Source organism: Pinus tabuliformis, chromosome 7 (assembly GCF_031772625.1).
Source record: "Pinus tabuliformis cultivar Carrire ecotype Pingquan chromosome 7, CPIR1, whole genome shotgun sequence".
NCBI classification, from domain to species: Eukaryota; Viridiplantae; Streptophyta; class Pinopsida; order Pinales; family Pinaceae; genus Pinus; species Pinus tabuliformis.
The window spans coordinates 621,964,104-621,986,889 of NC_142293.1; the positions used below are offsets into that span (position 1 = coordinate 621,964,104).

The 22,786-nt window shown below is 38.1% G+C and overlaps 1 protein-coding gene across 1 annotated transcript; it reads left to right on the plus strand.

Annotated features, from left to right (window-relative positions):
• The first annotated feature begins 635 nt into the window (after nt 1-635).
• Nucleotides 636-1,739, plus strand: LOC149248970 (delta(12)-acyl-lipid-desaturase-like). The gene has a single exon (XM_089451539.1). It carries the CDS (start codon nt 636-638, stop codon nt 1,737-1,739), a length of 1,104 nt encoding a protein of 367 aa, XP_089307665.1.
• The last annotated feature ends 21,047 nt before the right edge of the window (nt 1,740-22,786 follow it).

The window sequence follows — 22,786 nt, forward strand, 5'->3', positions numbered from 1 at the left end:
TTTTTATTTAATTTATATATATATATATATATATATATATATATATATATATATATATATATATATATATATATATATATATATATATATATATATATATATATATATATATAATATATATAATAATTTATACATTCTTATCAAAAATCATTACATTAATTCATCATAGTGACATGCTCAAATCTCTGCATCAAAAGAAATTGCACTTGATGCTCTCCGTTTGTTTGAAAGATTAAAATAAATCATCAGAAAAATGGAAAGAATCATTACGAAAGGAAATTGAATTAAGAGAGAATATGATTAATTAAGATAGCGTTTTAGTTTTGAAAAGAAAAAATATTGTAAAATCAATTGTTTTTTATCACATTTGTATTTATATTTTTGAGTTTAGTTAGTATTTTATATTATGAAAAAAATAAAAATAAAAAATCCTCGCCATGAATTTGAGGATGATTTTTTGAACATTAGTTTAATGAAGAAATTGCATATCAGTTTAATGAATTACTTTCTCTATGTTCACTTTGCAGGCAGTCATATCTGTACGAAGTGAACTCTACTATCTGTATGCACGCGTTGCAGCCTGTGACATAATCTTTTGCAGAGACTTGTAAGTTAAAAAGTGGCTTGGTGAGAAGATGGCATTGCTTTCCAAGAAAGATATAAGAGAGCGAGCTCCTTGTGGAATGCCACCGTTTACATTAAAAGATTTGAAGAAAGCCATTCCACCTCACTGCTTCAACAGATCACTGTTCACATCATTCTCATATCTAGGATACGATCTTCTTATTGTTGCACTTCCGTTGTATTCCACAACCACCTCTTATTTCATAGCTCCTGGATTGCTTGGATGGGCGCTCTGGTTTGGTTACTGCGCAGCTCAGGGGTGCGTTTTGTTTGGTATATGGATTATAGCACATGAATGTGGGCATCATGCATTTAGTGACTACTCTTTGGTGGATGATACAGTGGGGCTTATACTACACTCATGGCTTCTTGTACCATATTTCTCGTGGAAGTACAGTCATCGAAGACATCATAGCAACACTGGGAGCTTAGAACGAGATGAAGCTTTTGTTCCCCAGACAAAGAATGATATGATAAAGTTGACTTCCAGTCTAGCAGCTAACCCGTCGGGAAGGTTGTTGATGATAGCAATTTACCTCACCATGGGGTGGCCATTGTATCTGATGTTCAACGCTTCGGGAAGGAAGTATCCTCGATTTGCCTGCCACTTTGATCCATATTCCCCAATTTATAGCAAACGAGAGAGATTTCAGATAATGGTTAGTGACATTGCCTTGCTCGGAGTGGCTTATACTTTGTACCTGCTGGCCTCTGCTTATGGATTTTCTTGGCTCATAAAACTATACGTCATTCCCCTATTGATTGTGGACACATTCTTGGTGCTGATCACGTACCTACAACATACACATCCAGCGCTGCCCCACTATGATGGATTAGAGTGGGAATGTATTAGGGGTGCAATGTCAACAGTTGACAGGGATTACAGAATGTTGAACCATGTATTCCATCACTTAACCGACACCCATGTGACTCATCATCTGTTCTCCAAAATTCCTCACTACCATGTCGTGGAGGCCACCAGGGCTATTAAACTGATTCTGGGAAACTATTACTTCTATGACAGTACGCCTATCTGCAATGCCTTATGGCGGGAGTTTAGAGAATGTGTGTATGTAGAGGCTGACTCCCCTAGAAAAAGTGGGATCTTGTGGTAGAGACGCAAGTCCACTTAACGATAACCACCAGATATTCAGAAGGACTTCTGTTTCATCCACAAGTTCCTTCCTTGCCTCATATGAATCATGTTTTGCACTGATTAAGATTTTATTTTCAAGAATCAGCATCAAAAGAAAAAAACTAATAAATTCATTATCAGTATCAACCAAGATTATGTCAGGAAAACCAAACACAAAAACATCATACTATAATTATGAATTTGTCTTCTTCATCCAAAAATATCATAATATAATTGCAAGTGGCTATGCAAATTCCAATTCGACTAAACTCTCTACACATATTATTTGTTTTGGTACATCCATAATCTATATACTATATAGATTAATGCAAGTGAATTTGTTATACTTAATAATATTTTTACAAAGATATATTACACAGATTTGTATTATATATAGATTTGAAAATATTTGAAGCTCAAAACTTTTTCACTATTACTCAAAAGGCATAAATTAGAAATACACTATACTCTAAATCATATCTTATTTTATTTTTTGTTATTCATATTTATTTCTATTACTTCACATGATTATAATAAACCACTAAACATTAATGACTTATTTCTTAACAGTGTCTATTGACTTATTTCTTAACAATGTGTATTGATAAAGTCAATAATTATTTCCAACAATACTTGCCTAAAAAAATCACTTTATTAACTAATATTTTATTACCATTCTAATTTATTGATACATATTAATATGGGATAGTTATAGAACTATCCATGCTAATAACTTATTAGCATGGATGGTAAATTAATGGATGTAATCATGTGATACTTATAGAAAGAAAAATCCATGTTATTAAGTTATTAGTATATTACCATTCCAATTTCCAATTAAGGTGTAACAACTCATTTTCATTTGTTTTCATTTTTGAAATAAGACAATTTTCCCTTTTTGTAATTAGGTAATTTTTGTAATTAGAATTTTACAATTAGGTATTTCCAAATAGTTAGTTTTTAAATAATTTAAGTAATTTCAAATAATTATTTTTCATAAAAAAATTGATATTGAAGGGCTATTTACTCTTCTTTTGAAATTTATAAATATTTCTTTTTCTTATAAAATTATTGGTAAATTTAAAACAATGACTTTTTTAAAGTGAAATTTAGAAAATATACATTTAGGAATGATTGTACCTTGTTGGAAGGGCTAGGAAGGATTCAATTTTGATTATTGACAAGAAGGCTAGGAAGGATTCAATTTTGATTATTGACAAGAATGGAAGAAATATTTTTATAACATTGCATACAACAAATTAAATCACTATAATAAAGTTGCAATTATTAATATTTTATAATATTTTTAGTTATTTTAAAAAACACTTGTCAACTCCACCTTAAACACCCCATACTAAAGAGTAGAATATGCCTCACTAAAATAATTAATATAATTTTATTTTTTTTAATAATAAATAAATAAAAAATAATTAAAAAATAATTTGAAATAAATATATCAACATCATCTCCCCAATTACTAAAATTAGCCCAAAAAAAAGAAGCTTTTGAAAATACATCATACTTTACAAATATCAATTAAATATTATTATTATGCTATCCTAAGTATTTTGTTATTACCTTCCCTTAAACTTTTTTAATAATAAATAAATTACAATTAATTAAAAAATAAATTGAAATAGACATATTAACATCATAGATCCAATTACTAAAATTAGCCCAAAAGGCTTTTGAAAATACACATTGACCTTACATTACGTATATAAATTAAATACTATTATCATACTCTCGTAAGTGTTTTGTTATCACCCTCCCTCGGAACCGATGGCATGCATTTTGTTATTAACCTACTGGATCTTGGCCCTGCCATCTTTTTGCACATTCATTCACTCCGTGTTACTGCATTCACATTTTCATCGCTAAAAACATTTGGTATTTGGTCCATGCAACCGTATCGCATTTAAAAGTTTGAATAGTTATCTTTACGTACAAGTTATTCTATTTGCAGATTCATTCACTCGGTGTTGCTGCATTCATATTTTCAATGCTAAAAACATTGGTATTTCGGCGATGTATCCGTATCACATTTAATAGTTTGCACAGTTATCTTCACGTACAAGTTGTTCTATTTCCCGACTCATTCACTCGGTGCTACTGCATTCACATTTCTGTCGCTAAAAACATTGATATTTTGGTGATGCATCCATTGCAGTGTATCTCATCTTAGATTATTTGGATATGTAGCTTATGCACATGTATCTAAGGAGAGAAGAGGCAAATTGGATGATAAAAGTGAAAAATGCATATTTACTGGTTATAATGAGCAGTCAAAAGCTTACAAATTGTGTAACCTTGTCACAAAGAAGACCATAATTAGCAGAGATGTTGCGTTCAAAGAAAAAGAGTCATGGAATGGAACTGTAGACAAAATAGTTGATGCACAAGTGCCACTGATGGAAGAAGATGATGTAGTAGAAAAGGAGTAGCAATAATCACAGGTGAAGACACCAAACAGAGACACACCAACAAGGACTCCAAGATTTTTAGAGTAGCATGGATCTTCAAACAGATAAATAGATCAAGATTATCCCATCAATCAATCAAGTGATGAATCAAGTAATGGTAAGAGAAAAATGAGAAGTCTGAAAGATATTTATGATGATTTGGATGTTAGTTCATGTTATCACCCCAAGAAACTCTCCTAGGCTGTATCTCGGAGATGCTCAGGAACATACAATCTTTAATATTATTCTCTGAACTATTGGAAATAAAGATGGTTTGGATCAAGCCACATAACCATTTCAACTATGTTTTTACCCAAGACATGCATGAACACCCCCAATAACACAAGGCTTTAGACTGCAAATGCTCAATAGTTTGTAGATTTAATAGATAGATGGAGAATACTGACCATACCGGCAAATTGCATATATGAACACATGTGAATGGCTAGTTATAGGCAACAAAGAAGCTTGCAAATCTACTATATCAAAGCAGAGATAAGATGACAGTTATCTGGCCTTAAACACAGAAGAAACATGAACAACTTGTTCAAGTGCAAGCTTAAAACAGAAGAGAAAATGGACATTGAACATATAGCAGCAAAAGAAGCTTGTATTACTAAAAATGAAGATGAGAAGCTTGAGTAGCAAAGTCTCATGAGTCTCCAGAAGTTGAACCCCTGTTACATGTAGTTTTCTACCTTTTATATGCCCTTTACAATGTTCTTGAGCTCTCTAGAAGGCTCGGAGTCTTAGACTTGTCTGATCTATACCTTGACCATTTGATTCCCTCAATAGGTAGGCATGGCTCGGAGGCTTTCCTTTTCTGACAGAGGAATAACCATATTCAGATATTTTGGGCAGCTTGTTGTGATGTCAGGGAGCTCTCTCATGCCAAAGATGCCCCATCATGTTTGTTAGGATGATTGCTGCGCTGGCAGGACTGTTAATGCCCCATGATTTCGTTTGATTTGGGTTGAGGCGTGGAGTGGCCCTTCTCCTTCCCTTTCCGGGTTCTGTTCACCGGTCGCTGGCTTTCCGCAGAATACTTCTTCCGGTATGTATCATGACTGCAAGACTCCTCTAAGGATGGATTGCCTCTTGAACCTGCAATGGAGTGGCTATTGTGAGAAATCGCGGGTGGGTGGAGCAATTATAAACAGTCAGATCACGTAAACGGACGGCCTGGATAAATTTATGGACTCTATCAGGAGATGGACGATCGGGGTTAACGAGGGCCGTTGGATCACCGTCGGGCAGATCCAACGGTGATAGGGGCGAAAGATGCGGGGTAGTTAACGCGTGGGGAGGATGTACAGGATGAGCAGTTTCGCGGGCGGGCGGATTCCCCACACCGCCTTTGGGCTGTGGTGGTTTTCAGATAGGGCGGGTGCGATGCAATAGGAACATGACACGTGGTCGGCAGGAAACCACTTCCCCGCGAGCTAACAGTCGTGCAAGTCCATTGGTCGGGGGAAGTGTCCACCGTTCGATCGTGCGATGGATGCAATCGACGGCGGGAAGGCGAACGACGTTTAATCATGCCATAAACAAGGCAGAGACCGTCGGATCATGGGTGATCGACAGTGGAGATGAAGGTGGAGTTTTAAAACATGTGTTTTGGGGTTGATGTGACAAAGAAAGCTACGGGCATATTAATATGGTCGAGTGGGTTATACAATGTTTAAACTTAAATAACCCGGGCGCTCAAGGAAACACAACTTTTACACAGAATTGAGATGTAAAACAAAGGTAATGGGGCTTAAAAGAGTTTGTGAAGGAATTAGGCAGAAAACAGGGGTTATGTAGTTATAAGGAGAATGAAGGGAAAAAGGAAACCGACTGCTGCAAGCCTTCACAAACCATGAAACAACACTGCCACAGCTACTTTCCATCCATCAAATGTCACAAAATGTAGTAGAGCTAACACTGGCTCCTTCTAGGGATGAGATCCTCCCTATGAGGTTTCAAGAACCTGCAGACCATTTCCTTTCCAGCTGAAAAGAAATTAGGCAAAATTCTTGGTGTTCCATTGGGCATGGGGTCTACTGCACCTATACTAAAACTGATAAAAACACAATATTTACAACTTTTAAGGCCAAAGACCTTAAACAACATAAACTTTTAAAAACTGCCCATTAACTGGGTCATCAAAAACTGCTTCTCCCCCCATACTTTTCAGTATGAAGGTGTTGCTCCTCTGAATATGTGAAATGACGAAAGGCCCTGTCCAGAAAGCATCAAATTTCCCATGATTACCTTTCTTTTCCTTTAGTGCATCCCATTTCAAAACCAAGTCTCCAACCTGAAAATCGTCTGTTTTTTCCTTCTTTTCAAAGGCTTCCTTGATCTTTTTCTGATGTGTTGCAGCCCTTTCAACTAATTGTTCTCTAATCTGATGTACCTCTGCTAAATCAATGATCCTTTTTGCCATTTCTTCTCCTCATCCTGCTCTGTTTGAAGAAATTTTGCCACAGGGAGAGTTAACTGAGTGGGGAATACAACTTCAGCACTATACATCAGCTTGAAAGGATAATTCCCTATGGATTTTTTAATGGTCACTCTGTCAGCCCACAGTGCATACTTGAGCTTGGAATCCCAATTCTTTTTATTGTCCTCTAACAGCTTTTTAATTATCCTGATCAGACTTTTATTAGAAGATTTTGCCAGACTATTTCCTTGAGGATAATATGAGGTGGAATGAACAAGTTTAATCCCCATTGAATCACACATTTCCACCAATTCCTTTGCCCTGAAGGTTGCTGCATTGTCTGTGACTAATTTATGTGGACAATCAAATCTGTTGAAGATGTTCTTTGTTAAAAACTTCATGACCACGTTATGATCAACCTTTCTGGTAGGAATTGCTTCAATCCACTTAGTGAAATAATCAGTGGCTACTAATATCCACCTGTGCTGGCCACTGGAATGTGGATTGATTTCTCCAATGAAATCCAAGCCCCACTGCTGAAAAGGTCCTTTTGCATGTATTGGTTTTAAGGGCAGGGACTTCAACTGCTGCTTTCCTTCAAACCTTTGGCACCTGTAACAAGATTTAACAAATGAAAACACATCAGAAAATAAGGTGGGCCAATAGTACCCAGCTCTGAGAATCTTATGGGCAGTGGTTTTCCAATAATGGTGCCCTCCACACATGCTGGAATGAAACTGCTGCATGACTTCTATTGATTGCTCTTTGTCCAGACACCTCAAAAGCACTCCAGATGGATCCCTCCAGTAGAGCAGATTTTAAATAATGCAATATTTAGCTGCCCTAAGATTTATAGTTCTAGTTTGATTTTGAGTAAATCCTGAAGGGATTTCTAGCTTCAACAAGAAACTAATTATTGCAGAATACCAGTCACAAGAAGCTAGATTTTCGGTCACTAGCAGCTTTCTGTCTAGTTCAGCTGCTTCCTCCTCTTGTGCCTGACCATTTTCTGCAATTGTGCTCAGGTAATCGATATCCAATGATCTGCAATTTTCTTTAGCTAGTAACTGGGCAAGACTCAGACCTCTGACCAACTTGGTGGGCTTTAGTTCTATATTAAATTCAAACTTTGCAATCCATTTAGCCCTTCTTCCATCAGCATCAAGTTGTGTTAGGACATCTTTTATTGCAGCTGAAGGTACATATGCAATTATCTTGGAATGTAGAATGTAAACTCTGAAAGATTTCAAGGATTTGATAAGAGCATATGCTTGTTTTTCAATAATATCATACCTTAGTTCAACATCCCTCAAGTTCTTGCTGAAAAATGCTACTGGATGTTCTGAACCTTCTTCATGTGCCTGCAATAAAACAGCTGCAATAGTGTCTTCAGAGGCAAATGAGAATATATGTAACTCCTTACTGTAGTCTCAGCTTATTAAAGTGGGAGCTTCCATAATTGCTTTTTTGATAGACTCGAATGATTTTCTTTCTACACCATTCCATTTGATCTCTGACCCCTTTTTCAACATAGAGGTAATATGCTTCACAAGTTCTGCAAAATTTGGGATAAACCTCCTTACAAAATTAATATTGCCCAGAAAGGACTGGATGTCCTTCTTCGATCTTGGGACAGACAAGGTCTGTATCGCTTTTACTCTTTCTGGGTCGATTCAGACCCCTACAGCAGAAACAATATGTCCCAACAACTTACCTTCTTCTAAAGCAAACTGAGACTTCTTAGGATTTATTGAAATCCCAAACCTTCTAGACTTCAAAAACACTTTCTTCAAATGTTGCACATGGTCTTGATGGCTGCTGGAGTATACTGTTACATCATCAAGGTAGATAAGGACAAATTTATCCTTCTCTCCCACAAAGGCTATATCCATAGCTCTCTGAAAGGTGGCTCCAGCATTCATCAACCCAAAATGCATCTTGGAATACATAAAGGTGCCCCAAGGAGTGGTAAATGCAGTCTTCTTCTGATCATCTGGATGCACACCAACTTGATTATACCCTGAAAATCCATCCAAAAAAGACATCACTTTGGATCCTGAGACTTTTTGCAGTAAATGCTCCATCTTAGGTAGAGGATAATTGTCTTTCTTGGAGCATTTATTTAAGTTTCTGAAATCAACACAAAGTCTGATTTCTCCACTTTTCTTCCTCACCACTACTAGGTTCGCTACCCACTTGGAATATCTGAGAGGGACTATGATTTTGGCAGCCAACAACTTTTTTTATTTCTTTTTCAATAAGAGGGAGGAGCATAGGATTTATTGGTCTCAGCTTCTGTTTGAAAGGTATGGTGTCTTTCTCCAAAGGGATTTTATGCTGGATGATATTCTTATCATATGTTTTTAGGTCGCTATATTCCCAGGCAAAGACATCAGCAAATTGCTTCATTAATTTGCAGTATTCAGAAATTTGGTCAGCCGATAGATGAGAAGACATATTTATGTATCTAGGCTGACCTAGACTCCCTATATCATGCTTACAGACTGCAGATTGGTCTTCTTTTTGGGCAGCTTTGTAAGGCACATCATTTTGATCAAATAGCCTTTCTAAAGGAATTAAACCCCTAGGAATATGATTGTTGGGAAGCTGGACAATGCTTTCTTTGCCAATTTTATTTCTAAGTTGGGATTGGGGGGTCTCTTGCAAGGCTTCATTTTCTTGGTCAATTTGCAGTTCGGAAAATTCATCAATGACTTTCAGAAACCTATTTACCTCATCATCATCATCAAAAACTTTCCAATGCTGGACATTATCGGGTAGGTATGGTCTATATTTCATTTGAACTTCATAAACTAGTCTGGGAGGCATGGGAGGGATAAATAGACTAGCAAACACAGCAAGGGAATCAGCACGCTGATTTTGGGCTCTAGGAATATATGAAATACAGAAATAATCAAAAGAATCTTTGATCCTCCATACCTCATCTTTGTATGCTTTCAGCCTTGGGTGCTTTGCTTGAAATGTTTTATTTACTTGCTGAATGATCAAATCAGCAGCTCCAAATACCTTCAGATTCTTGATTTCTCTGTCTTTTGCTGCATTAAGGCCCAGTATCAGAGCTTCATACTCTGCTATATTATTGGTGACTGGGAAAGCCAGCTTAAAAGACAACTGTGTGCTTTCTTGTTTTGGAGATATCAGCACCACCCCTGCTCCCGCAGTCTCCCTGGAACACGCTCCATCAAAGAACATCTCCCAAACCTGATTTCCTTGCTCCCCCTCGGCCTGAACAATTGGTTTCTTGAGCTGCAACGAGGCCTTATGAGATTCTTCAATTTGGAGGATACATGCTCCAAAATCAGTGTCCACCGCATAAATGGGATGATTAGAAGGATTCTTCTCATCACTGATGATATATGCCAGCTGTGCTTCTCTATATAATCTTCTGCTTTCTCCTCCAAAAACTGGGACAATGGCATAAGATAGGTCATTCTGCAATGTCCCACCTAGTCTCTTAATCCACCCTCTGGACAACAGCATGCCAAACTTAGGAGGGACATCTGCCACCACAATATCCATCATTATGCTCTTCATGGGCAACTGGGTTAGGGTAATGGCTAAATCTTTAATTAATCCCAGACATTTCACCTTTCTTGAATCAAATGAGAATAGGTCATGATATGGTCTGGTGATGTCAAGGCCTAACTCTTCCATGATAGTTTTAGGCATCAGATTGTGACTGGCACCTGTATCTAGCAGGAAGATGTGGAGAATTTTGTCATGAATGGTCAAGGAGACATAAAAAGATGGAGAATTATCATTGGCAGGTTCAGTCATTGGGCTTAGCACAACTACAGGTCTATCGTATTGCAAATTGACAGAGTCAGTGGAGGTTTGTGTGGTTTTCAGCTCAAGAGCTTTAAGGATAGGTTTTCTAAACACTTCACTCTTCCCCAGTTCTATCAGAGGCACAGAGATTTTTAACTTCTGAATTTCTGATTCAAAGCTGAAAGAGAGAGGTAACTTGTCAGAACCTCTTACCTCTTGAACTCATGCTTTGAGGATGACGGGATCAACTGTTGGTCTTTTCTGCCTGCTATTATGGGTCTCGGTTTCGACGACAACTCTTTGAGCAGGATTCTCCTTGACATTATTTACATTTGACCTTAAATTACTATTTTCAATGGCATAATTCACTTTTAATGAATTTTTATTATATTTGTATTTCATATATTATTTGTTAATGTTTTATATTGATTTTTTTTATTTTTAATCATTATTTTATTAGTTTATAGAATTTAATTTTATTTTTTGAGATGGTTTTTATATGATGGGAAAACCTATCATAACTCAATTGCCCGACCAGTTAAGACATTCATCTCTCATTGCTATCCGTGAATGAAGACTATCTTATCACCCTTATTCAAGAAAACGGAGCCACTCAAACCAACCCGCTAATAATCTATAAAAAAACAGACTTTCACTCCTACCAAATATCTTATTTTGAAAATAATTAACTTCCACCAATTTTTTATTTAATTTTTTTCCAAACTTATTTTTATCATTTAGTTTAATAAAATGTGAACTGTCCACTCAAAACATTATACAATTCAAAACACCACAAGGTTCCCTCTAAAAAAAATTAATGCATGAAATAAAATATCATTGTAATTTGGGAAAATAAAAATCTTATAGCCAAAATGATACAATTGATTCCTCATAATTTGAGGAAAACCCAAAAACCTAACGATTATATAATTCCAAATAACTTGAATAATTCTTAAGATTTTAGTTTTAAGTAGTTTGATTTTTTTTTTAGGTTTCACGCCATGCAACATCAAAGAACTATCTACTTTAACTTTTGAATTACATAAACCTGGGATCATAGGAAACATCTAAATTTCTACGTCAAGACCCAAAATATCATTTATATTATAAAAATAATTATTGCACACAAATTTCAATTTTTTTCCTTTTTTTGTTTGGATAAATTGTATTATTTTCTCAATATAGAGATCTTAGGTTAGCTTTTCACTTGGAATACTAAACCAAAGCTAAAATTTAACTTTGCATAGAGAGGCATAAGATGAAAGTGCTAAGAGAATCTAAATGAAACAAGAGAAAATTGAAGAGTGGGTTTATCTGACCTTGAAAGTGAATAATAGGAACTAGAAAAAAATAAACCAAAGACATAATAGAAAACTAAGATAAAGGAACATGGATAGGATATTTGTTGTCGCATGGGATGCCTCCAGCCGAGGGAGAGATGACATGGTGTTTCTCTATGCATTCCATCCATTGATCGAGGTCCTTAATGTGGCAATGTAGTTGCTCAATCGAGTGGAGGAGGTCAGCCCAATCCTCATTCATGTCTAATAAAGCTTTTCCAAGGAGGAATGTCATGTGCCAATATGAATCTACTATGTGCATTTAATGGTTGAAGAGACCTCGAGTACGCCTAATATCTTGTATCTAGTTTTCATCTCGAGAAGTACTTTCATGTCTGAGAGTTAGTGCTTGTGAGAGGTTCCGTCTCCTTCAACACGAGTGCATTCATCTTTTGTGGGGTTGAAAGTGAGTTCATGAAACCAGGGAGTGATTTCCTCTAACAAGTGGTGCATACATGTATTTCCCTTATGGGCCTATTATTGGTAATAATTCATGCCCCTATGGATGCTAGTGCTCTGACAGGGCCTAAAGGAGAGGCCATGAAGGAGCATGCGGTAAAGCGCCAAGAGAAGGGAGGTGTGAGCTTCTGAAGCTTGAGGGAGGTCCACTTGGTGTGGAAGCGAGAGGGATAGACAATGTACCAAATGCGACAATGGGGAATAAACCAATAGTTGTAAGAGAACGAAGTAGGAAAGCTATCCAAAGATGTAACGGGAGGGACGATACAAGATTGATAGGTGAAAAGTACCAAAGAAGAGGGATCAAAAATAGGATACTAAGACATTGAAGAAAACATATAACAAGATTTGTCAAAACAAACCAGAGAGAGAAGAAAAGGAGGAAGAAAGAAGAACAATACAGAGAGTGAGAAAACTTGATTCCAGGGTGGGTTTCCTAGCTAGAAAGAATCTGAATGAGCTACAAACAAATCTGTTAGCCAACTACAGAGAGTGTGTTCACTTTTCATGCAGAATTGCTCAGGCGCAAAAGCTATTTTACCCTTGACAAGAGAAAAGAAACTGCAAAGCAAACAAAAACCTTCTAGAGTTTTGGAAATTGTAGTCAGAACTATAGTTCCAAGGAGAAGAGGAAGATTTTCTATATTGGAATGATGGCTTCCTAAAAAATAGTTCTACTTATTTCCAGGCCAAGGCTCAAGAGAGCGGAGAAATGGGGGACCCCAATTGGAGTTGACATGAGTCAAGTCTTGTGCGGTGGGCTTGCCTCTCTAGTGACTAGTGACATCAAAGTTGTGTTCATTTTGGATGAGAGTGTGAAGAGCCATAAACATTATCGATGTAATATAGTACTTCACGTGAGTGATATCCCGATAAATAGTCTCGACACTCAAATTACAAATCACATGCATGAGGTGGGCATCATGTTAATATTTCTATTAATAGGTTACATGCTATGTATTGGGATTGCATATAAACCTTCACTTCATGGGTGTGGTACCACATCCCTCAGTCATTTGTCTAAGTGGGATAGTGGTATACCCCCACCCCTCGCCCGCTTTTCCTTCGAAAGCATCCCATCCAGGGTCGAAAACTCTTACTAGATACACTACCAACATATTTCCTCAAGGGGGGAGTTTAGAAGGAGGTTCCATGTGGAAGAAACTTGTGGCAAGGACTTAAGGCTTCCATAATTAGTCAACATATCAAAGATTATGTTTCGTGCTCGCCGAACGTGGAAGGGAATGATAACCAGGATATTAATTATTATAGAGAAGATTCGATAGAGAAGTGATTCCAATCACCAACCCTTGGATACTTTATACACCAAAGTATCATTTTGGATTTTGTGGAGCATGATAACGATGATCTCAAAATATCCTTGCACAAAAAACTTAGTAAAGCCATTAGATTCTGCGATTTCTAGACCTGTTATAAGAGCCATGAGTTTGGATTCGTTGTTGTTGTTAAGGCTAAGCGTGGTTGAGTAAATGTAGAGAGGAAATCTATCATTATCTCAGAATATACTGCCATATATCATTGGGTTTGGGTTTCCTTTTAATGCACCATCAAATTTTAATTTGAAGTAAGAGGGGGATGGGGGAAACCAAGCAGATCAAATAGTAGAGGGTGGGGGGGTGATAGTAGAGGAAGGTGAAGAGGGAAAGGATGTTGGGTGTGGAGCCTAATTATCTCCCCAATTCAGAGGTCTTGTTTCAGTCATGTTTTAATACCAGTCACTGGCGGGGGGGGGGGTGTGTGGGGGAATTTCCCAAGACTACTGCTACTAGGGGTTCCAGATGTCACCTTGGCTGGGGTTTGAGGGAAGTGCCCCCGAAAGAAAAATTTAGAGAAACAATTCCTTTAAAATATTTTAATTTCGTAGTTAATCTAGGTCATTCATTAGGAAGAAGATCTAGTGATAGAAGTTATGTTAATTTGGAGTTTTTTCCCTAGAGGGCAACCCTAAATTTGTATGAAGGATTTGTATTGTAGTTTTGTGTTATTCTGTGTGATAAAAAAAGAGGAGATTATGTGAGAGCGTAAAGGAAGTTACATCAGATGTGTTGTAGGTTGTATCCCTTTAGTTTTCTAGATAATATAAAAGGAAGGACACATTGTTTCTTCATGGATGTAGCCCAATTTGGGTGAACCACACATATCCGTGTTTCTCTTATTTTATGATTTTCTCTATTTATGCTTTTGCAATATTTTATGTGTTCAATTGCTATGTTATTCAATTTCTAATAGAGGGGACAAGGTGCCAACTATGAAGGAGCTTAGCTTCACTTCCATGAGCTTACTAATCTTGGGTGGGCCAAGAGAACACAATAATGGTTTCTTTAATGTTATTGAGAATGGAATTCTAGAGAGAACATGTTATGAAACTAGCTCACAAAAAGATAGAAAAGATAAATCAATGCCTTAGAATTCAGCCTCTTCAAGGGGGCAACCTCCTTTACATTACACAAATGAACAATTTTTAGATGATATAAATGACAAGACCTCCTTTCTATATGTAGGAGTCTAAGGGGTCATAATATAATCAGAGCCAACATAACATTAATAATGTAAGGGAACAATATCACAATAGTGGGCTTTTATGGGGCACAATAACAACAATATGGGGACTACATGGGCACAACAATATAATAAGGGGGTTGTACTAATAACAATAAGGGTTACACTAGTAGTATAGGGACCTAATATGCCCCTCTCCTTCAAAAAGTGTTGTCCTCAATGCTTGAGTAGTTCTTGATGCTTTTGTATAAAATTCTTGTCCTCCCATGTGGAATCTTTAGTGGGTAAGTTCTTCCACTTGATGAGATACTCTGAAATTGATTGATTTTGTAGCTGTCAGGTTCTTGTTTCTGTGACTTCTCTAGGTTCCAATATGATTTTTCCTTCCTCGTCAAGTTCTAGCAATATTGTTTGAACTGGGATCTTCTGCAACTTTTGAATGAGTGGCCACACTTCTTCATCCTTCTTCCATTCATCCCTTGCTTCGTTTATCCAATCTAGTTGGATAATAGAAATAGCACAAAGCAATGCTTCCACATCCTCATCCTTTCTTAGAGTGCATATGAAACAAAATTTTTCTTCCCTTTTTTGTAGATGATTTCAAAGTCATAACCCAACATATTTGTGACCCATTTTTTATGTTCTTCTAAAGATAATATTTGTTCTAAAAAGTATTTAAGACTATCATGATCCATTTTTACCCTGACGTGTCTTCCCATTAGGTAATGTCGCCATTTCTTAAGTGCATGTAGTATTGCTGACATTTCCTTCTCATAAATAGATTGCTTGAGATGTAGCTGTAAAAATACCTAATCACCTATATCAAAACTTCTTTCACTGGGATGTTGATTTGCCTGTTGTTTGATTCGATTCTGCACCAAAGTGGCATTACCCTTTAAAAGTTGGAGAACTTGTTATTAATGCTTGATGTGATCTTTCACCTCTTGAATCCTTTTCTTCTTGATATTTCCCTCTATCTTGAGAGTTGGCGGAGTGGTAATTTCTTCCAATGCATTACAACATATGGTCGGATTCATTTCTTGATGCTCAATGTTATCTTTCACTTATTGAACATTTTTCTTCTTGATATGTCCTTCTATCTTGATAGTTTGAGGAGTGGTACTTCTGGCCAATGCATTACAATATATGGTCAGATTCATTTCTTCTTTCTCGATGTGATTTGTTGGGCAGAGGATCCCCTGCGTAATGGTTTGGGGCTTACAACCCACAATTTTGGGTAATGGTATTGTAAAGGCTCTGCGAAGTGTGTGAAGCGTGAATTGTAATGAGTCAAGTCAAATGGTTGTCTGCCCTCAAATAATGTAAGGTAATATAAAGTGAGTCGGCCTGCCCATGGTCCATGGATTATGGGAATGTATAAATAGAGCAAGGCTCTAAGTGTAGAAAGTAGTTTTTGGTTAAGTCTTGATCTAAAGTGATATGGGTTTCTGAATGCGATATTTGATCTGAGTTTGTAAGTCCGAGCCTTGGGTTGTAGGAATACGAAGAGGCTCTGCAGTTGTGTGCACAGACGCCTGGTAGAGTCTGCAGCTGTGTGTGTATACCCCTACAGCTGAGTGTATAGGTTGGAATTGGATTGTACTGGAATAGAAGGTTAATAAGAGATAAGTTGATTTTGGAATATTGTGCATCTGATTTGTGTGTTTATGTTTTTCTTATATCCTTGCCTCTCTTTACAGTTTATGATTGCGCACACTGGTTATGAATGTTAAATAAGTACATAAGAACTGGGCCCACAAAATTAAGTAAGATCTATAATAATAACACTGTAAGGGTAAAGGATCTAGGCAACGCCTCTTCATGCTATGTACAGAGCTACGCGAAGGTCAGACAGTTGTGTGGAGCTAGCGTGCAGGATTGGTTTGTGACCTTTCCAAACCTCTTCAAGACATCCCTAGGGTGTGGAAACTTGGTTCCAACACCCTCCCATACTACCTCAGGTGAGACCTCAGTCCGCGCTCCACAAATTGTTTCTGAAAGGGCTGGTAGTTTCAAGATTTGTTTGGCTAAAACACTTCTGAACCTAGGTCAGGCCCCAACAAGCCAACAAATGGTTCCGTTGTTGGGGCCGGGATCTGCCTAAGGGATGTATGATGTCAGAACATTGGAACCCCACTAAGAAGGAAATTGAAGATTAGTTGGATCAGAATCTTCACGAGTTCGTGATACAAGAAAATAGAACTCCACAAATATCTGAGAAGAGGTGGCTAGATCGCTATGTATATACAGAAATTCATGAGATCTTCTTCATGTCTTTGTCTTCAGAGCTGTATGATTGGATCGCGAGGTTCGCTGATAGCCAGGGAAGGTACAAGTTCGATCAATTGATAGTGTGGACCCCGGATTTAATGAGCAGACTAGAGGGATTAGAATATAAGATCACGTGGGCCATGGACCATTGGCTCGATCAAATAATAGGAGGGTTTATCACTGAATTCACGATACACATGACTGTGAGCTATAGTGAAGTAGAACGATGTTTTCTCAAGGGACCGCGAGGTAGGTACATCAAATCCCTGAATACCTGGATTAAGATGTTGTTATGTGAAAAGTGGGTTATGCAAATACATTAATGATTGAAATGAAGTGGAGCAGAAGGATCTACAAAGGGATCGAAGGGTTAGGGAACAGTCCTTTATTTTCACCTCTGTGAGCGAGCAAGGAAGAGCGCGTTCGGGTTTCCCTGAGAAGTGTGGGTAGTTTGATAAGGCAGTGCATTCCACAGTTATCACCTCCACTTAAACCTTCACCCATTTCACCTATTTCACCTCCATCGTCACCCACCCCACCTCCGCCAACCTCACAGTTCAGCATGGTGAGCATGATCAAGCTACTCGTATTCAGAGGAGTAGGGAATGAGGATCGGGACCAATTCTGGTTCATGGTAAGAGCAATGTGGGAAGCACAAGGGGTCATAGATGACAACATTAAGAAGGTTACACTGGTAAGTGCGCCGCAGGATCGCGCACTGACATGGTATATCAAGCACTCGAATGATCATCCAAATGTAGGATTAGCAGAGATCCAGAACGCACTGAAGAGAGAATTTAGTTGGCTGAAATAAGAAACACAGTAGATCATCGGATTTAAAGAGATCGTGATGCTTCTAGGTGAGAACCCCTTGGATCTGGATCAGAGACTGAAGAGTACGAACCATGATGCTAATACGACGCTAACGGATGTGCATCACCGAGCGTGGTTTGTGGCGTCTTTGACGCCACACCTAAGGATGGCACTGTCATAACAGAAGTTTTCGACCCATGTAGAAGCATTGGAAATGGTAATGAGGCTGCATGAAACACCGATATAGGATCCGGGATTGGGAGTCCAACAGATCCATGCAAAACTATAAAACTTATGCTTGGAGATGTAGAGTTTGAAATAGGATAGGGCACCATAGCCAGAGGTGCGCGAAGAAGTGTGGTGCATAAAATGTAAAGGCTAGGGCCATGGAAAGGATCACTATCGAGTATTCGCAAACTACTTGGTAGGGAGGAAACCAATGCCTTTGAGACTAGAGGCGCAGGTAGGGCCAAGTGTGGCACCCGCGCTCTGGTGAATGATCTATCAGGTAGAAGGAAAGCACAAGACGGACAACTATCACTTGTTGCAGAAGTATACACAGACTCCCCAACAGCTGTTTTGCAATTTTTGTAGATCGGTGGGCCACAACGAGCGTACTTGTCGTAGCTACGAGTTAATGATCGAGTGGACCCCACCTTATAGAATTTAGACGAAAACGTGAGGCCTTGACCCAGCCGTAGGGATGGTGCATGCTAGATTCCGAGGGCGAGGTCGAGTACAAGGAGGAATGGGGCCAGGAAGGGGCCACAGATAGTTAATCTGTTACAATTGTGGAGGATCAGAGCACTACGCTCACGATTGTACCAACCCAACAAGAATATCTTGTTTGTACTGTGAGTAGTTTGATCATGAAATGATAGATTGTCCTGCGTTGTTCGCACAGATGCGCAAGAAAGGGGTACTAAAACCTACTCTAACTTAGAATATCCAAATGATGAGGTCTGAACTGTGCGAAGAAGACCCCAATGTGAACATGATGCTCAGAAGTGGCACGACCACAGGGGAAGACAAGGGGAAGCAGCCCAAGGAAGATACATGGGTTCGCAAGGCTCCTACAAAGGAACCTGAGTTTGACTTGGAACACGCAAGGGAGACATTTATGGAAGCTAAGAAGAGCTTCGCGGAGGCCTCTACTTCAGGTAGTAAGGATTAACCAGATACAGGAATGGATCCTTCTATGCTAACTACCTTTTTAGAGACATGCATGAAATTGTTGCACAATAATAAGGCAATTAAAGGATTATAGGAGCTGATAATGAGGTGCGCAGGGTCAGGTGAACCACACATAGTTTGAAAACTAGGAAAGAATACATTACGCACTGGGAGGGAGATGAGATTAACGATGTAGATTGGCGAATATGAGATGGCTCAGGTAATCCTAGACCTGGGTTCAGATGCAAATGTGTTACCAAAGCAAACATGGTAATGCATGGGCAGGCCCGCATTGCAGTGTTCCCCTATTCAATTACGGATGGCGAACCAACAGAAGATTTTTCCCATGGGAATATTGCAAGGGATAACAATGAATATTGAAGGCAAAATCACGCAGATGGACTTTGAGGTAATAGAGATTGTGGACGACAGCAACCCTTACCCCGCGTTGCTAGGAATAGACTGGGCCATTGATATCAATGGAATCATCAACCTTAAGAAGTGGAATATGATATGAGAGAAAAGGTCCCTATGCGTAGTCATTCCCCTAGATCCAGCCGAAGGAGCATACTACACTGAACCTGTGCGCAACGATGGAAGTGATGATGAGCTGGATTGTATCTACAAGATAACTGCGCGAGATCAGGATTGGGTGAATCCGACTGTAGATGGAAGAATCTCATGGGAGCGCGCAAGTTCCTACACCTTGGATTCAGACGAAGAAGATGAACGCTGGCACAATTAGTTGAATGAAGTAACAACGTTGAATTTCAACATGATGACTAGATCATTGTGTTGCGTAATAGCCCAGGCCTAAGATCTACTGACATATGATGGATTGACATCGGTGGACGAATTCTTGAGCAAATTTGAGAGTGTAGTATAGGAGCCATAACAGTTCAATGCACTAAAATGGGCGCTACATGCGACACCTGCGCGTTGGTGGGGAAAACGTCAAGGAAACTTTGAAAATTGGCACGGCTGTAGGAGGATGATGTGTCTACGATTTGGGAAACCAGAACTATGACTAGCAGATAAATACGATGGACGTGATGACCCATGCACACACCTCGTAAAATGGACCAAGGCCTATGGAGAAGAGCCTCAGCCTGAATCGGTACACTTATTCTATCATACTCTGGATGTCATACCCATGAATTGGTATACCGAGATGGAACTCCGACATGGTACGGGGGAATGGGATGTTTTGTGTGAGGGATTTTTGTTAACATTCACATTTGAAGACCGATGGTCGGATACTGTTGATGCCAACTGCAAGTCGTGAATTCTGCCATTTTCAAAATACCACAGGAACCACGAGAAGTAGTTCAACTATCATGGGTAACCCAGTTAAGCCATGCCCTAGAATGTTATAACGTACAATTAGAGGAGGATGATGATGACCCGCAAAACATTAATATTCCAGAAACTAAAGGGTGTTGCGAAGTTTGAGGGCCAGAAATTGAGAACCCCGACATCATTGTGCCACTAAAGACGAAGCAAGTAAACATTGGTACAGAAATGAAGCCAAAGTAAGTGATGCTTGGGGACTATTGGGATGATGTGACAGTAGATAAGGTCGCCAAGTTACTCTGTGAATATCAAGATTTGTTCCCAACCAAAATCATAGATTTAGAGGGGATCATTGGCAACTTAGGGATGATGAAGATTACTCTGAAACCGAACGCGAATCCGGTTAAGCAGTGACCTTATCATTTGAATCCAAAGTATAAAGAAAAAGTCTGCGAAGAATTAGACAAAATGCTTGTAGCTGGAATTATTGAACCAGTGGAAGAATCAGACTGGGTGAGTCCTATGGTCATATAGGAGAAAAAATAAAAGGGCAAAATTAGAATCTACATGGACCAAAGGAAGCTTAAGGACGATTGTGTTCACGATCCATTCCCGACACCGTTTATAGATGAAGTATTGGAGAATGTTGGTGGACAAGAAGCTTACTCATTCACGGATGGCTTCTCAGGGCACCATCAAATCAAGATCATGCCAAAAGATAGAAGTAAGACAACCTTCGCAACCGAATATTGCATTTTCTTGATTTTAGGAGCTCAATCTTCAAATGACTGTAACTATGTAATTTCAGATCTTCCAGTTCTGAAATCGCGACCTGCAGTATCCCTCTGCGTCCTCTTTCCAATGCTACCAGTCTAATTGAAATTGGATTCTCCAAGAAAGAGTTATGCACAATCACCCAAGATGACCTGATTATATACCTTTTAAGAAGAGGGAACTTGTATGAAGTGCCACGTGTCACTTTTTTGACCTTTAGATCTGAAAAACATAGAAAGAAAACTAAAATCCATCCTCTTTCTATAACTTCTTATGAATTTTAAATCTGATGCTCAGAGAGAAAGTTATGACAATTTTCCCAAGTTCACATGTTTAAGATGTAATTCGAAAGTCTACAAAAACAATAACTTTCTCAAATCATATATACGAAAATATAGCGAGACAAGATCTAAAATTCAGACCCGAGGTTCAAACCGTGTTCTTCTCAAATGGGTTTTTTTGTAGCTTCTGAAACTTTGTAATGAAAAAGTTATAGCAAGACTTCCATGATGACCAGTTTTAGATGAAATTTTGGAGCTTGCAAAAACCCTAACTTCCTCAGATCATATCTCCGACACTATAGCGAGACAAGATCTTAAATTTGGACTAGAGATTCAACGCAATTTTGTCTCAAATGGGTTTTGTTTTCAGTTTCTAAAACGTCACAAAAAAAACATTATTGTGAACATTCCACGATGACTTGTTTGGAGTAGCGAAACCCTAGAATCGAAAGCTCTAATACCAAATGTTATGAAACTAGCTCACAAAAACATAGAAAAGATAGATGAACACCTTAGAAATAATCCTCTTCGAGGGGGAAACCTCCTTTACATTACAAAAATGAACAATTCTTAGATGATATAAATGACAAGACCTCCTTTCTATATATAGGAGTCTAAGGGGTCATAATATAATCAGAGCCAACATAACAATAATAATGTAAGGGCACAATAACAACAATATGGGGACTACATGGGCACACAAATACAATAAGGGGGTTGTACTAATAACAGGGAAAATTTTAAGAACCTCCCCTAAATTTACATGTATAATAAATGGGCGAATCTCCATGGTATATAGGAAAAATGGAAGACGATTTTATCAATAATATGATATGTATATATAATTTTTTGGCGAATCTCTACCAGGCATGGCGAATATTTTACTCAATTATAAAATCTTGTGTTTATTGAATACACAAATGAATCATTGCATTTCTTTAAAATATCTTTTGAAATCAAAATTACCGAAATTACATATCGATAACCTAGTGGGTGTAGGATAAAATTCACCCGTGCCATTCACCGAAAGCATGAGAAAAAACCTAATACTATATATAAAACCAAGAAAAATTCAAATTCATCACTTCTAGGGACCTCGTAACCACCCTGCCAATACACAAGTATGTTCCTGTTTGCAATTAGAAAAATTACCCAAATTACAATTTGTTTACTCCAGCATATATTGGAAAGTTATAGAAGGATGACTAGTGCAATCAATCCATTCCTTTTAGCCATGGATTTGTTTCAGTTTAAAACAGAAGTATACAAACATACTTGTCGAATGTCTATGCTTTAACCATTCACCTTAAGATGTTTTTACAACATAATTTACTATGCCTATTTAATATCTTCATTATAATAAAAAACAACCTATATCCATCTTAACTCCACATCTACCAATCTTAGGGGGATGAAATCTATTT

Bases quoted from the DNA above. Each gene is read 5' to 3' on its own strand.
- LOC149248970 (XM_089451539.1), top strand. From the start codon at position 636: ATGGCATTGCTTTCCAAGAAAGATATAAGAGAGCGAGCTCCTTGTGGA.